The sequence below is a fragment of the Antechinus flavipes genome, chromosome 3 (assembly GCF_016432865.1).
Source record: "Antechinus flavipes isolate AdamAnt ecotype Samford, QLD, Australia chromosome 3, AdamAnt_v2, whole genome shotgun sequence".
Taxonomy (NCBI): domain Eukaryota; kingdom Metazoa; phylum Chordata; class Mammalia; order Dasyuromorphia; family Dasyuridae; genus Antechinus; species Antechinus flavipes.
The window spans coordinates 583,507,326-583,519,127 of NC_067400.1; the positions used below are offsets into that span (position 1 = coordinate 583,507,326).

The following is an 11,802-nucleotide window of genomic DNA, read 5'->3' on the forward strand; positions in this document are numbered from 1 at the left end:
TCCCTCCCTCTCCACACCATCCTGTATCCTCCCAGAGGGATGTTCTAGAAGCTATAAGCCCCTCCCTCCCTCTCCACACCATCCTGTATCCTCCCAGAGGGATGTTCTAGAAGCTATAAGCCCCTCCCTCCCTCTCCACACCATCCTGTATCCTCCCAGAGGGATGTTCTAGAAGCTATAAGCCCCTCCCTCCCTCTCCATACCATCCTGTATCCTCCCAGAGGGATGTTCTAGAAGCTATAAGCCCCTCCCTCCCTCCACACCATCCTGTATCCTCCCAGAGGAATGTTCTAGAAGCTATAAGCCCCTCCCTCCCTCCACACCATCCTGTATCCTCCCAGAGGGATGTTCTAGAAGCTATAAGCCCCTCCCTCTCCACACCATCCTATATCCTCCCAGAGGGATGTTACAGGAATTATCATCTCCTCCATCTTCTCCAGGATTTAGAGCCCTTGCTCCTCCTCCTTCCCGTTTAAAACTTTGGAAGAGCCAGTTCACCTTTCATAGAGCCCCGCCCCCCAGCTTCTCAGTGCCCCTTTTTGTGGCATCCGCAGCCAGACACAGCTTGGGGGGGGGGTGCAGGGGCCCGAGTCCAGCAACCTCAGTTTGATTCATGTACCGGTGGCAGGAAGTATGTCCCGGAGCAGGTGTCCCCTGTAGCTCTCCCCTTCACGGTGCCTCTCCTCCTGCCAGACCTGACGCTGAATCGCCCCGCTGTCCCCGGGTGCCCCGAAGAGAGAGCCCGCCTGCTGGCCAGAAGACCCCAGACAGCGGACACGTATCTCAGGAGCCCAAGTCGGAGAATTCGTCCAATCAAAGCTCCCCAGAGATGCCCACCACCAAAAACAGGTTGGTGCCCACACACGTTTGGATATTGCCAGGCTGGGGATGGAGTTTCCCTCATAGAATCACGGAAGCTTTGATCTGGGGGGCCCTCAGGAACAATGGAGTCCACCTCCTTCCTAAGGAGCCATCTCTTCTCCAGACTTCCCACCAAAATGGTGATTCACCCCTTTGCTTAAAGACCTCCATGAGGGAGAACCAGTACTTTTACTTTTGGGCCTCTCTCTCTGTTGAGCTTTTCCTTCCCTGGAATTACAAGCTGCCCTCTCCATAGATCTCCCCCTGCTATGTCTCTAGTTTGGGGGCCTGACTGAAAAAGTCTGTTCTCCCTCCCCAACATAAGAGCCCCCTACACAGTGGAAGGCAGCTCTTGTGGTCCTTGAGCATCTCCTTTCCTGCCAATCAAACACATCTAGCAGGTCCTTTAGCCAATCAGTGTGGTCTCCTGGCTCCCAACTGACACGCTGCTCTAGGTATGGTCCCCCCAAAGCAGAGGATGGGGAGGGGGGGCTCTCTGACTTTCCTCTGCCTCCAAATTAGACCTCTCTTACAGCAGCCACAAATTACACTAGCATTTTTGCCCACTATCTCACTCTCTTGGCTCACATTGAGCTTGCAGTCCATCAAAACCAGATTTGATTTTTTTTCAGACAATCAGGGTTAGATGACTTGCCCAACATCGCACAGCTAGTAAGTGTCTGAGGTTAGTCACCCTTAAAACCAGATTGCTTGATTTCTTTGGCGAGGCAGTCAGGGTTAAGCGGCTTGCACACAGATAGAAAGTGTGGAGTGCTTGAGGTCAGATTTGAATGCAGATCTTCATGATTCCAGAGCCAGTGTTCTATCACTGTTCCATCTTCCTGTCCCCAGAACTAGATGTTTTACTTATTTTTTCTCTAACTTTTAAAAATTTTATTGCTATAATCTGTGGTTACATTGATTAATTTCTTCTACTATATCTTTTCTTCTACTACACCTCTCCTTTCACTAGAACTATTCTGCATATGACAGTTTTATAAAGGAAAAAGAAGAAAAAAACCTTTATCAGTACTGATAAACAACAGATTTGGGGGTTTTATTTTCTTATTCAATTTCCAATTTTTGTTTTTTTGGATTATTTAATCCCTTCACATATAAAGTTATGAGTTAGGTTTATATTTTTATCCTTGTTTCTAATACGGCTTTCTTTTTCTAACTAGAATTTAGAAAAAAAAATGTTAAGATATTGTTTGTTATTTTTCTTAATCTATTTTAAGGAAACCCTATTTCTGTAGATTCTCTTAGCTTTATCCTTAAATTCTCTCTAGTGTTAAATGGTCAAAGGATATGAACAAGCAGTAAAACCAGATCTTTTCCAAACAAAAATTGTCTCAATGTGCCCTCTCCGCCCTGTACTTGCAGACTTGCTTTACATTTTTCCCTGTAGAATTTCATCTTTGTGTTGTTGCTCTGTTTAGATGTATCCAATTCTCCATGACCCCATTTGGGGCTTTCTTACAAAGATACTGGAGTGGTTTGCCATTTCCTTCTCCAGCTCATTTTACAGATGAGCAGACTGAGGCAAACTGGATTGACTTGCCTAGGGTCACATAGCTAATGACATCTGAGGCTGAACTTGATCTCAGGTCTTTGTGACTCCAGGATCAGCTTTTTTTTATTAGATTGAGCCCATCTCATCTAGGACCAGGGGCCACTAAATTATACTTAATAATCCGTATTGGCTGTGTATAATTTAGTTAAAATTTTTAATATCTGTATTCTACTATCTTTTTATTTATTTTATTAAATATCTCACCTACACTTGAATCTGATTCAGGCCACACAGGGCCTGTTGGGGCTCATTGTGTTCGATGCCTCTGCTACAGCCTTAAGATCAGCCTCTGTTGTCCATTATTTCAGCTCTTCCTCCCAGCTTTGGGTCCCTGTTAAGCATAACATCTCTGCCTTTCACAAGTTAATAACAAATGTTCAACAGTGCAGAGCCTGCCGCTGATCCTGGGCCCTCCGATGATCCCGGGCCCTCCAATGATCCCTGGCCTGCTGCTGATCCCAGGCCCTCCAATGATCCCAGGCCCTCTAATGATCCTGGGCATGCCGCTGATCTCGGGCCCTCTGCTGATCCCGGGCCCCCACTGGTCCCGGGCTCTCCAATGATCCTGGCCCCCACTGGTCCCGGGCTCTCCAATGATCCTGGCCCCCACTGGTCCCGGGCTCTCCAATGATCCTGGCCCCCACTGGTCCCAGGCCCTCCGCTGATCCTGGGCCCTCCACTGATTCCGTCCCCTCCACTGGCTGCCTCTTGTCAGGCTGACGTTGCCTGGTGATGGATGCTCTTTGAACCTGGCCATTCAGCCATTTCTGGCTCTTTCTCACTGTTCTCATCTTGTCCACCTCTCCACAAGAGCAGCAGTGACGCTGCAGGAGAGGCTTTATCCACAGCGTTTCTCACATGTGTGACTTGAGTTTCCTCTCCCTGACAAAGAAGGGAACTCAGAGATGACCCCCTGAGGGCTCTGCACTGCTCCCTTCTCTTCCTAGACATTTCACCGCTCATCCCCTGAAGGCTCTGTTGTAGGGCGTCAACTTCGCAGCCTCTAGTTGGAAACTTATTTTCTTCTTGTTTTAGAAAATCAGGATTCCCCCTTGGGATCCTATTGATTTTCTACCTTGGGCACAGAAGGCCATTGCCTCCCCCCTCGGGAAAACTACACCTGGATCTTCCTGATCTCTCATTTCTGCTTCAGAATCCATTTTCCTGGCAGCGAGCGCCTGAATTCCCCGGACTGGGACAACTGTAGTCATTTGGGGGAGGGGAGGACTAAGATCTTACTGGATCCCTGATGGGGAGCACTCACTTTGGCTTAAGCAGACCGGAGTGAAATGAGGGAATGTGGGAACTTGGTGGAGGATGGGCGGGGGATGGTCCAACCAAGCTTTACATCTGGGGTCTGGGATGGGCGAACACTGACAGTCCCCCAATGTGTGTTGGCAGGGCAGAGATGGCCATCCAGAAGGCTGAGGCGCTGAAGGATTTCTCGCGGTCCTCCTCCAGTGCCAGCAGCTTCGCCAGCGTGGTGGAAGAGACAGAAGGTGCCAATGAAGATGACATGGGCATGGTAACCATGGGGATCTGGGCGCTGCCCCTCGTGGGGAGGGGGTCCTGTCCCAGCATTGACGTATGCTTCTCCGTGTCTTTGGGGGTCAGTGGGAATGGATGTGTTCTGAAGAAGACCAGGAGACTCCCCTGAATTACTTGGGATAATCCATACAGCCGAGGAGGGCCCTTTGCACTCCTGAGAGATGCTTAGGGGGGACTTTGTGCTCTCGGTCAAGATAGGTGGGAGTGCCCCTCATAAACGAGAGTGTCCTTGTGGGACTCGTGTCCTCACACCTCTCAGTTACGAGCCCTTGCCTACTCATTCTCCACATTTCTCATGGCCATTCTCTCTTCTGTCCCCACTGCCGCCTTCCCTTGGTATCACCTTCCTGGCCTGTTATGGGAGCTTCCTAACATCTTCCTGCCTCCCCTGCTTCCCTCCTCCCTCTTCCCCTCTCTTCCTTTCTTCCCCTTTCTCTCCCCTTCCTTCCCTTTCCCTCTTTCTTCTCTCCTCTCATCCTTTCCCCTCCTCTCTTCTCTGTCTCTCTCTATTACCCATTCTTTCTTTCTTGTTCTCTCTCTCTATTTCCCTTCTAAGCTGTCCTTAAAACCACAGCCAAAACGATTTCTCACTGAATTGGTCACTTTGCTCTTCTGCTCCAAAATCTTTCAGAGGTTCCCTCTTACCTGCAGAGTAAATGTTAGAATCCTTTGCCTGGCATTCAAGGCTCTCTAAAATCAGATGCTACTGTCCCTTTCCAGCCTCATCTCATATTTCTTCTGTGAATTCTAAACTCAGATCAGTCTGGCCAACTCTGCTCATGCCCTATGCATTCTGTGCCTTTGTTCAAGCTGTTCCTGATGACCTACCCCCTCTCTTTTTCTCCTGTTTAATTTCTCTCTCTCTTTTAAAGTCCAGCATAAGGACCGTTACCCTCTGGGAATTCCCCCAGATCTCCCATCAGTAATGAAGGACTCCTTCAGATTTCCTCTAGCAGTCTGCTCTTCCTCCTCTTAGCCTGGATCCTTTCCCTCTTTCCTGGACCCGAACCCTCCAGAGGCCATGGGCATTAGGGGGAAATGCTGTATTTGAGGTCAGAGGAGATGAATTCAACATGTAGCTTTATTCCTTCTACTGTAGACTTGATCATAAACACCACTGAGAGTACTTGTGTTAATCTTTCTCTGGTTAAGCTGTGAGCTTTAGAAGGGCAGCTGTCCCAGCTGATGCCATATGGGCCGGACGTCTCCTCCCAGCTTCTCGCTTCTTTGGCCCTTAGTTTCCTTTTCTGTAATTTGTCACACAGGCCGGACATCTCCTCCCACCTTGCTCACTTCTTGGGTCCTCAGTTTCCTCATCTGTAATAGCTAATTTGCCTATAACCCTTGAAAGTTTACAAAACACCATATTGTAAATTATTCAGTTATCTCATCTGAAAATGAAGGAGTTGGCCTAGGGGGTCTCTGAAGGCTCTTTAGGTTATAAATCTCGAATCCTGTGACTTTGTTTTTATAGGGAACTTCCAGTAAGGAAAGTCCCTCCACCAATATATCCATCCTTGATATTTGAGGTTTGTGGAGTTGTCCAAGGTCCTGAAAGTGAAGGGGTTTGTCCACTGTCACACAGCCCGGGTGGGTCTTGATTCCAAGGGTCTTCCTGTTTCTGAGACCGGCTCTTTATCAGCTGTGCCAGGTTGCCACTTACATAGAATATAGCTGAAGCAGAATGGTCAGCAGTTAAGTCCATGCTAGCCAGGCATGGTGACCCACCCTTCTGGTTCCCACTAAGTGGGTGATGAAGCTGGTGGATCGCACTCCCTAAGTGAGTACCATCCAGTTACCCAAGGCGGATCCAACCAGCCCAGGTCAGAACTGAAGCAGCTCAAAGTAGCTGGGTCAAAGCCCATGAGTTGCCCTGAATTTCTGGGAGAAATAAAGACTCATGTCTGGAAAGGAAAGAAAAGAAGAAAAGAGAAGAAATGAGCTGAATGAATGATATTCTGGGGTCTGGGAGCATCTCCCTGTGGCCATGAGAATCTTATTGTGTGACTGGGAGACATTTGTACCATCTGAAGCTGGAGGAGTGCCTGGGGCCCCATCCTTGTATGACTAAGAAATAATGCAGACATGGAGACACGGAACCTTTATCGCTGAGATGCCATGTGTGTGATATGGAGGGAGAGTCTGGGCTAGTGAAAAGGGGGTTGGATTTATTCAGAAGACCCAAATGCAAATCCCAGTTCTATTGCTTCTAGCTGTTGGAGTTGGGATAAATCATTCAACCTCCCTAGGGCTCAGCATGCTAAAATGCTGGCTCAGAGTCAGGAAAACCCGAGATCAAATTCTACGCTTCCTAGCTGTGTGATCCTGGGCAAATCATTTCACACGTTTGCTCAGTTTGCTCATCTGTAAAATGAACTGGAGAAAGAAGTGGCAAACCATTCCAGTGTCTCTGCCAAGAAAACCCCAAATGAAGTCACGAATATGGGACAGGACTGAAAGCAACTAAAGAACAACAAAAGAACTCAGTCTCCCCATATGTAAGATGAGGATGTTAGAATGGACAGATATCACAAGATCTCTTCATGCTTTAAATGACTACATTGATTTAGAATAGAGAGGGACTAGGATCTCTTCATGCTTTAAAGCTGACTACACTGATTTAGAATAGAGAGGGACTAGGATCTCTTCATGCTTTAAAGCTGACTACACTGATTTAGAATAGAGAGGGACTAGGATCTCTTCATGCTTTAAACCTGACTGCGTTGATTTAGAATAGAGAGGGACTAGGATCTCTTCATGCTTTAAATGACTACATTGATTTAGAATAGAGAGGGACTAGGATCTCTTCATGCTTTAAAGCTGACTACACTGATTTAGAATAGAGAGGGACTAGGATCTCTTCATGCTTTAAACCTGACTGCGTTGATTTAGAATAGAGAGGGACTAGGATCTCTTCATGCTTTAAACCTGACTGCGTTGATTTAGAATAGAGAGGGACTAGGCTCTCTTCATGCTTTAAACCTGACTGTGTTGATTTAGAATAGAGAGGGACTAGGATCTCTTCATGCTTTAAACCTGACTGTGTTGATTTAGAATAGAGAGGGACTAGGATCTCTTCATGCTTTAAAGCTGACTACACTGATTTAGAATAGAGAGGGACTAGGATCTCTTCAAACTTCAAATCTTGTAATCACGGGAGAGGAGAGACTCCTGGGTTGGCCAGAGCTGGGAGGTAGGAACCAGGAGACGGGCAGTCGTCTCCCCCTGCTGACCACTGCTGGTAGGACAGGGATGCTGGGCCGTTTGTCCAACGGTCCAAGGGGAACTTAGGAGTGCAACAGCTGAACGCCTGTACCCCTCTGTCTGTGACCCTCCAGGAAAGTGTGTCCTCTGGGATGCCACATAAGAGGGACTCCTTCATCTACAGTACTTGGCTGGAGGACAGCGTCAGTACTGCCAGTGGGGGAAGCTCACCAGGTACCACCCCACTCCTCCCCTTCCTCCGAGGGTGTGGGGGGGGAGGGGCAGAGCTAATTTAGGGTGGGGGTGGGGCAGAGCTGAGCCCTGTGGGGGGGGAGGGGTAGCGCTAACTCCTGGTGTGTGGGGGAACTCGCAAATTTGGGGTCCCTGTCACTCCAAGCTTCCCAAAGCCTGGCCCCATCCCTGGGTCTGCTCCGGTCCAAGGGGCAGAGGGCAGTGTCAGGTCAGTGCCTCTGCCCTGCTGCTCACTTAAATGGGTGACCTTAAGACATTTTCTATCTTTGGACCTCAGGTTTTTCACCTATAAAATGAAGGAATTGGTTGCAGTCGTTTTAAAGAATATTTTATTTTTTCCCCAATTACATGTAAAGACAATATTTAACTTTCTTTTTTTTAAGTTTTAAGCTTTTTAAAGTTTTAAGTTTCCAAATTCTATCCCTCTCCTCTCTTCTCTCTCTTTTTGCCTGCCTGAGACAGTAAACAATCCGATACAAGTTATCCATGTGCAGTCCCTATTAGTCATTTTGTGGAAGAAATCTCAAACGAAATAAGAAAGAAAAAATGTTTGTTTCGGTTTGTATTCATGTTATCCAGTTCTTTCTCTGGAAGTCCTGGACAGCATTTCTCAGCATGAGTCCTTTGGGGTTGTCTTGGATCATTTTATTGCTGAGGATAGCTAAGTTATTCATGGTTCTCCATCATACAATATTTGCTATTACCATGTTCAGTGTTCTTCTCACTTCAGTCTACATCAGTTTGTAAGTCTTTCCAGGTTTTTCTAAAATCATCCTGCTCTTCATTTCTTTTTTTTGTTTGTTTGCTTGTTTGTTTTTCCTGAGGCAATTGGGGTTAAGTGACTTGCCCCGGGTCACACAGCTAGTTAGTGTTAAGTGTCTGAGGTCAGATTTGAACTCAGGTCCTCCTGACTTCAGGGCTGGTGCTCTCTCCACTGCGCCACCCAGCTGCCCCCCTGCTCATCATTTCTTTTAGCACATTAGTATTCCATTCCAGTTATGTACCACAACTTGTTCAGCCATTCCCCAAGTGATGAGCATTCCCTCCGTGTCCCATTCTTAGCTACCACTAAGACAGCTGCTATAAATATTTTTGTACATCTAGGTTTTTTTCCCCCATTGGGGGACTCTCTTTGGGATACGGACCTGGTAGTGATATTACTGGATTAAAGGGTATGCAGTTTGATAGCTCTTTGGGCATAATTCCAAATTGCTCTTCAGAATGCTTGAATTAGTTGACTTCCGCCAATGGTACATTAGTGTTCTATTTTTCTCATATCCCCTGCAACATTTACATCTTCCTTTCCTGTCACATTGGCCAATCCGATAGGTGTGAGGTGGCACCTCTAATCAAAAGTAATTTAGAATATTTTTCATATCACTATATGATTTCCTTATCTGAAAATTGCTTGTTTGCGTCATTTGATTATTTATCAATTGGGAAACGACTTGAGTTCTTATAAATTTGACTTGGTTTTCTTTAGATAAATATGAAATGAAGCCTTTATCAGAGATATTTGCTGTAAAAAAAAAATTCTCCCCCTCCCCTGTTTTCTGCTTTCGGATAATTTTGATTTCATTGATTTTGTTAATGCAAAAACTTTTCAATTTTACACAATCAAAATTAGACTTTTTACATTTTATACTGCTCTCTCCGTCTTGTCTTCCCGATGTAGTGATCTTTTAAGGATCCTATCAGCTCTCAAATCCTGATTTTTGTTTCTAGCTAGCCAGTCACACCATGAAACTGTTTGAGTGTCAGAGCAGTAGCCCCTCTTCCCATTGGCAATGACCACACTCCTGTCCTTTCTTTTAACCTCTGCCCATCCCAGGCCCCTCTCGGTCACCACAGCCAGATGCCAGGAAATCGGGGGAGCCGGCCTGTCCAGAGATTAAGATCCAGCTGGAGGCACCCGAGCAGCAGCAGCAGACACCCCACTTGGTGAGCCTCGGGGGGCCCTGGGGAGGGAGGGATGCAGTGGTCTAGAATTTAGACCAAGGTAGCACGACTCCCCCGCCCCGACCCAGATCATTAGATTGGGGGCAGCAGGTAGACAGAACTAGTAGCGGGTTCGTTCTCTCCACGTTCTGAGGACCTTGTTCCCTACCCCCCATCCCTGACAGATGATTACTGAGGGGAGAGGAGCTTTCTCTCTGGGTGTTCCAGGGGTTCTCGGGGATCTAGGACAAGGATCCGGGCTCACTGAGTGACTCGGTATCTTCTTTTTCCCCTGCCTGCCATCTGTCCATCCTGCTGACCGTTCTCTGTCCGTGTAGGGCTGCTAGCCCTTCGGCCAGGCCTCCGTGGATAGGACATCCCAGGTCAGTCTCTGCCCAGGGAGGGGGAGTGAGAAAGTGGGACCGGCACAGAGGGCCCAGGGCCGCAGAAAGGCCCACTTAGTGGAGATGGAGGTTTTGCTTGGGTTCCTCCCCGGCTGGTACTGTGGCTGAGGGCGGCCCTCCCTTGGGCGCTGGGCAGGCGAGCAGCAGGCTTCATGGGCAGGTGGCTGCCCACAGTCGCCCCCAGCTCCCTCCTCTCCAGGCCCGGCCCCTGCCCCACGAGGCTCTCTCCCCGCTGACCCTCCCTTCCCAAAGCCCCTTCTTCTCTGCCCACAGACCCCTCGGCAGAAGCACAAGCTGAGATCGCTGCTGCAGAGCAGAGATGGCGACTCTGCCTTTCTCGCCACGGCCGCCTGCCGGACTGGTCCCTTTGCTCTCTTTGTGCCCTCCCCTTGCCTAGGACCACAGCTCTGCCGGGCGGAGCTTCCTGGGTCTCAGGGCCAGGCCAGACCGCCGGAGTCCCATGAGCTGCCCGCCCCTGCCCCAAGAAAGCTGCGGGCATTGTGCCTGCCAAGGGGCATGGTGCCCACCCAGGAGGCTAGCAGCCCGCCGAGGACCCCCGGCGCAGCCTGAACGGGTTGCTGCCAGAACTTCCAGCCTGAGCCCTTGCCCTGCTTCCTTGCAACCCCCAGAACTTCCATCCCTGGGGATGACCTGATCCCTGCCCATCTCAGAAGAAACCAGGCTGGCACCTTTCTGGGTTGGGCACCTTCTGGGGCATCACTGTACACAGCCACTCCTGCCAGGGTTCAAGACGTCTTGGGCTGGCAGGAAGCTCTGGCAGAGTGGAAGAAGCCCTGGCCTGGGCCTGTCCCAGCCTCCCTCCTGCTCTCTCCTAGCTATGTGAGCCACGTCATTTCTCTCCAAGCCTCAGTTTCCTCCTTAGTGTAAAGGGGACCCGGACTCGATGGTCCCCCGCCTCTTTCCCAGTTCCAGAATCCTGCCATTTCGGAGCCTGCTGAGGCGGGAAGCTTGTAGCTTGTAGCCGCCCCCCCTTCTTCCTCCCGCGTGACGCCCAGAGCAGGTGCCCCCTCCCCCCTCCATCCAGGACCGCAGGCTGCCCAATCTTGCCCATTATTGACAGGCCAGGCTGTCAGTCAGGGGCCTCTACCTCGTGGGCCCTGTTCAGGCCACCAGGTTGAGGGGAGCCAAATTAGGTACTCACTGGGCCGCCTTCCCCAGACCCTCTCCCCGCTCAGCCCCTGCCCACGGGGCAGGCAGTGCTTTGTGTCCCTCCCCTAGTCCTGCCCCAGGGTGCCCCCCAGCACCGCCCGCGGCAGAGAGACTGGCGCCCGGCGGGCCCACCCCGAGACTCCAGCTATCTAGTTCTCACCCCCCATCGCTCTCCCCAGTTCCTTACCTCTGGTGTCCCCCCGCACCCAGGAAGGCGGCAGCCCGACGCCCTTCCCCCAACACCACCCCCCCCGGGGCGGCTGGCAGGCTGGGCCAAGGCTGGGCACGGGGAGGGCCGGCTCTGGTGCTGCCTGTGGTCGTGGCACCCCCAGCTGGGGAAGAGGGGGGTGCTCCCGTCCTCCCTGCCCGCTGCTCTGGCCCCTGGGGGCTCCCGGAAGTCGGGGTGACGGCGGAGCTACTGTATGTCCATGTTGTGTGTGTTTGTCTGTGTTTTTTAAGGCCTCGGGCCCCAGGGCCCGGCGCCCAAGCCAAACACTTGTTCCTGAGACCGCGGTTGTGTGTGTATCAGTGACAGGTGTACAAAATAAAGTTATATTTATCACTATTGTAACCCGAGCCTGGCTTAACCTTTCACCTTCGTGTTAATGAGATGGGGGACTGGGGCTCCAGAGGAGGTGCAGCGAGTAAGGGCATTGGGTTTGGGGTCAGAAGAAGTGAGTTATTATTTCCCGGCCGGTCACTAACCGAGTCCTCATCCCTGCAGGTCACTCACCGAGTCCCTTTGCCCTCTGGGCCTTGCTTTGCTTTTCAGTTAAAGGACCAATTTATCATTGGTTCAATCATCATTTGAACCAATGATGATAATTAGTAGTGAGACAATGCTTTCAAGTA

The 11,802-nt window shown here is 50.0% G+C and overlaps 1 protein-coding gene across 4 annotated transcripts in view; it reads left to right on the forward strand.

Moving 5' to 3' along the window:
* The window catches only part of RAP1GAP (RAP1 GTPase activating protein), a 113,165-nt gene extending 101,644 nt beyond the window's left edge, over positions 1-11,521 (forward strand). For 2 of the 4 annotated variants that reach the window (XM_051988308.1, XM_051988310.1), the window contains 6 exons: positions 694-849; positions 3,836-3,959; positions 7,321-7,420; positions 9,270-9,379; positions 9,715-9,759; positions 10,054-11,521. In XM_051988308.1, coding sequence (XP_051844268.1) covers positions 694-849; positions 3,836-3,959; positions 7,321-7,420; positions 9,270-9,379; positions 9,715-9,723 — 499 coding nt within the window. In that variant the 3' untranslated portion in view covers positions 9,724-9,759; positions 10,054-11,521. Of the gene's footprint in view, positions 1-693; positions 850-2,818; positions 3,686-3,835; positions 3,960-7,320; positions 7,421-9,269; positions 9,380-9,714; positions 9,760-10,053 lie in introns of those variants that run through there. The other 2 variants (XM_051988309.1, XM_051988311.1) reach the window with 2 other exon arrangements.
* The last annotated feature ends 281 nt before the right edge of the window (positions 11,522-11,802 follow it).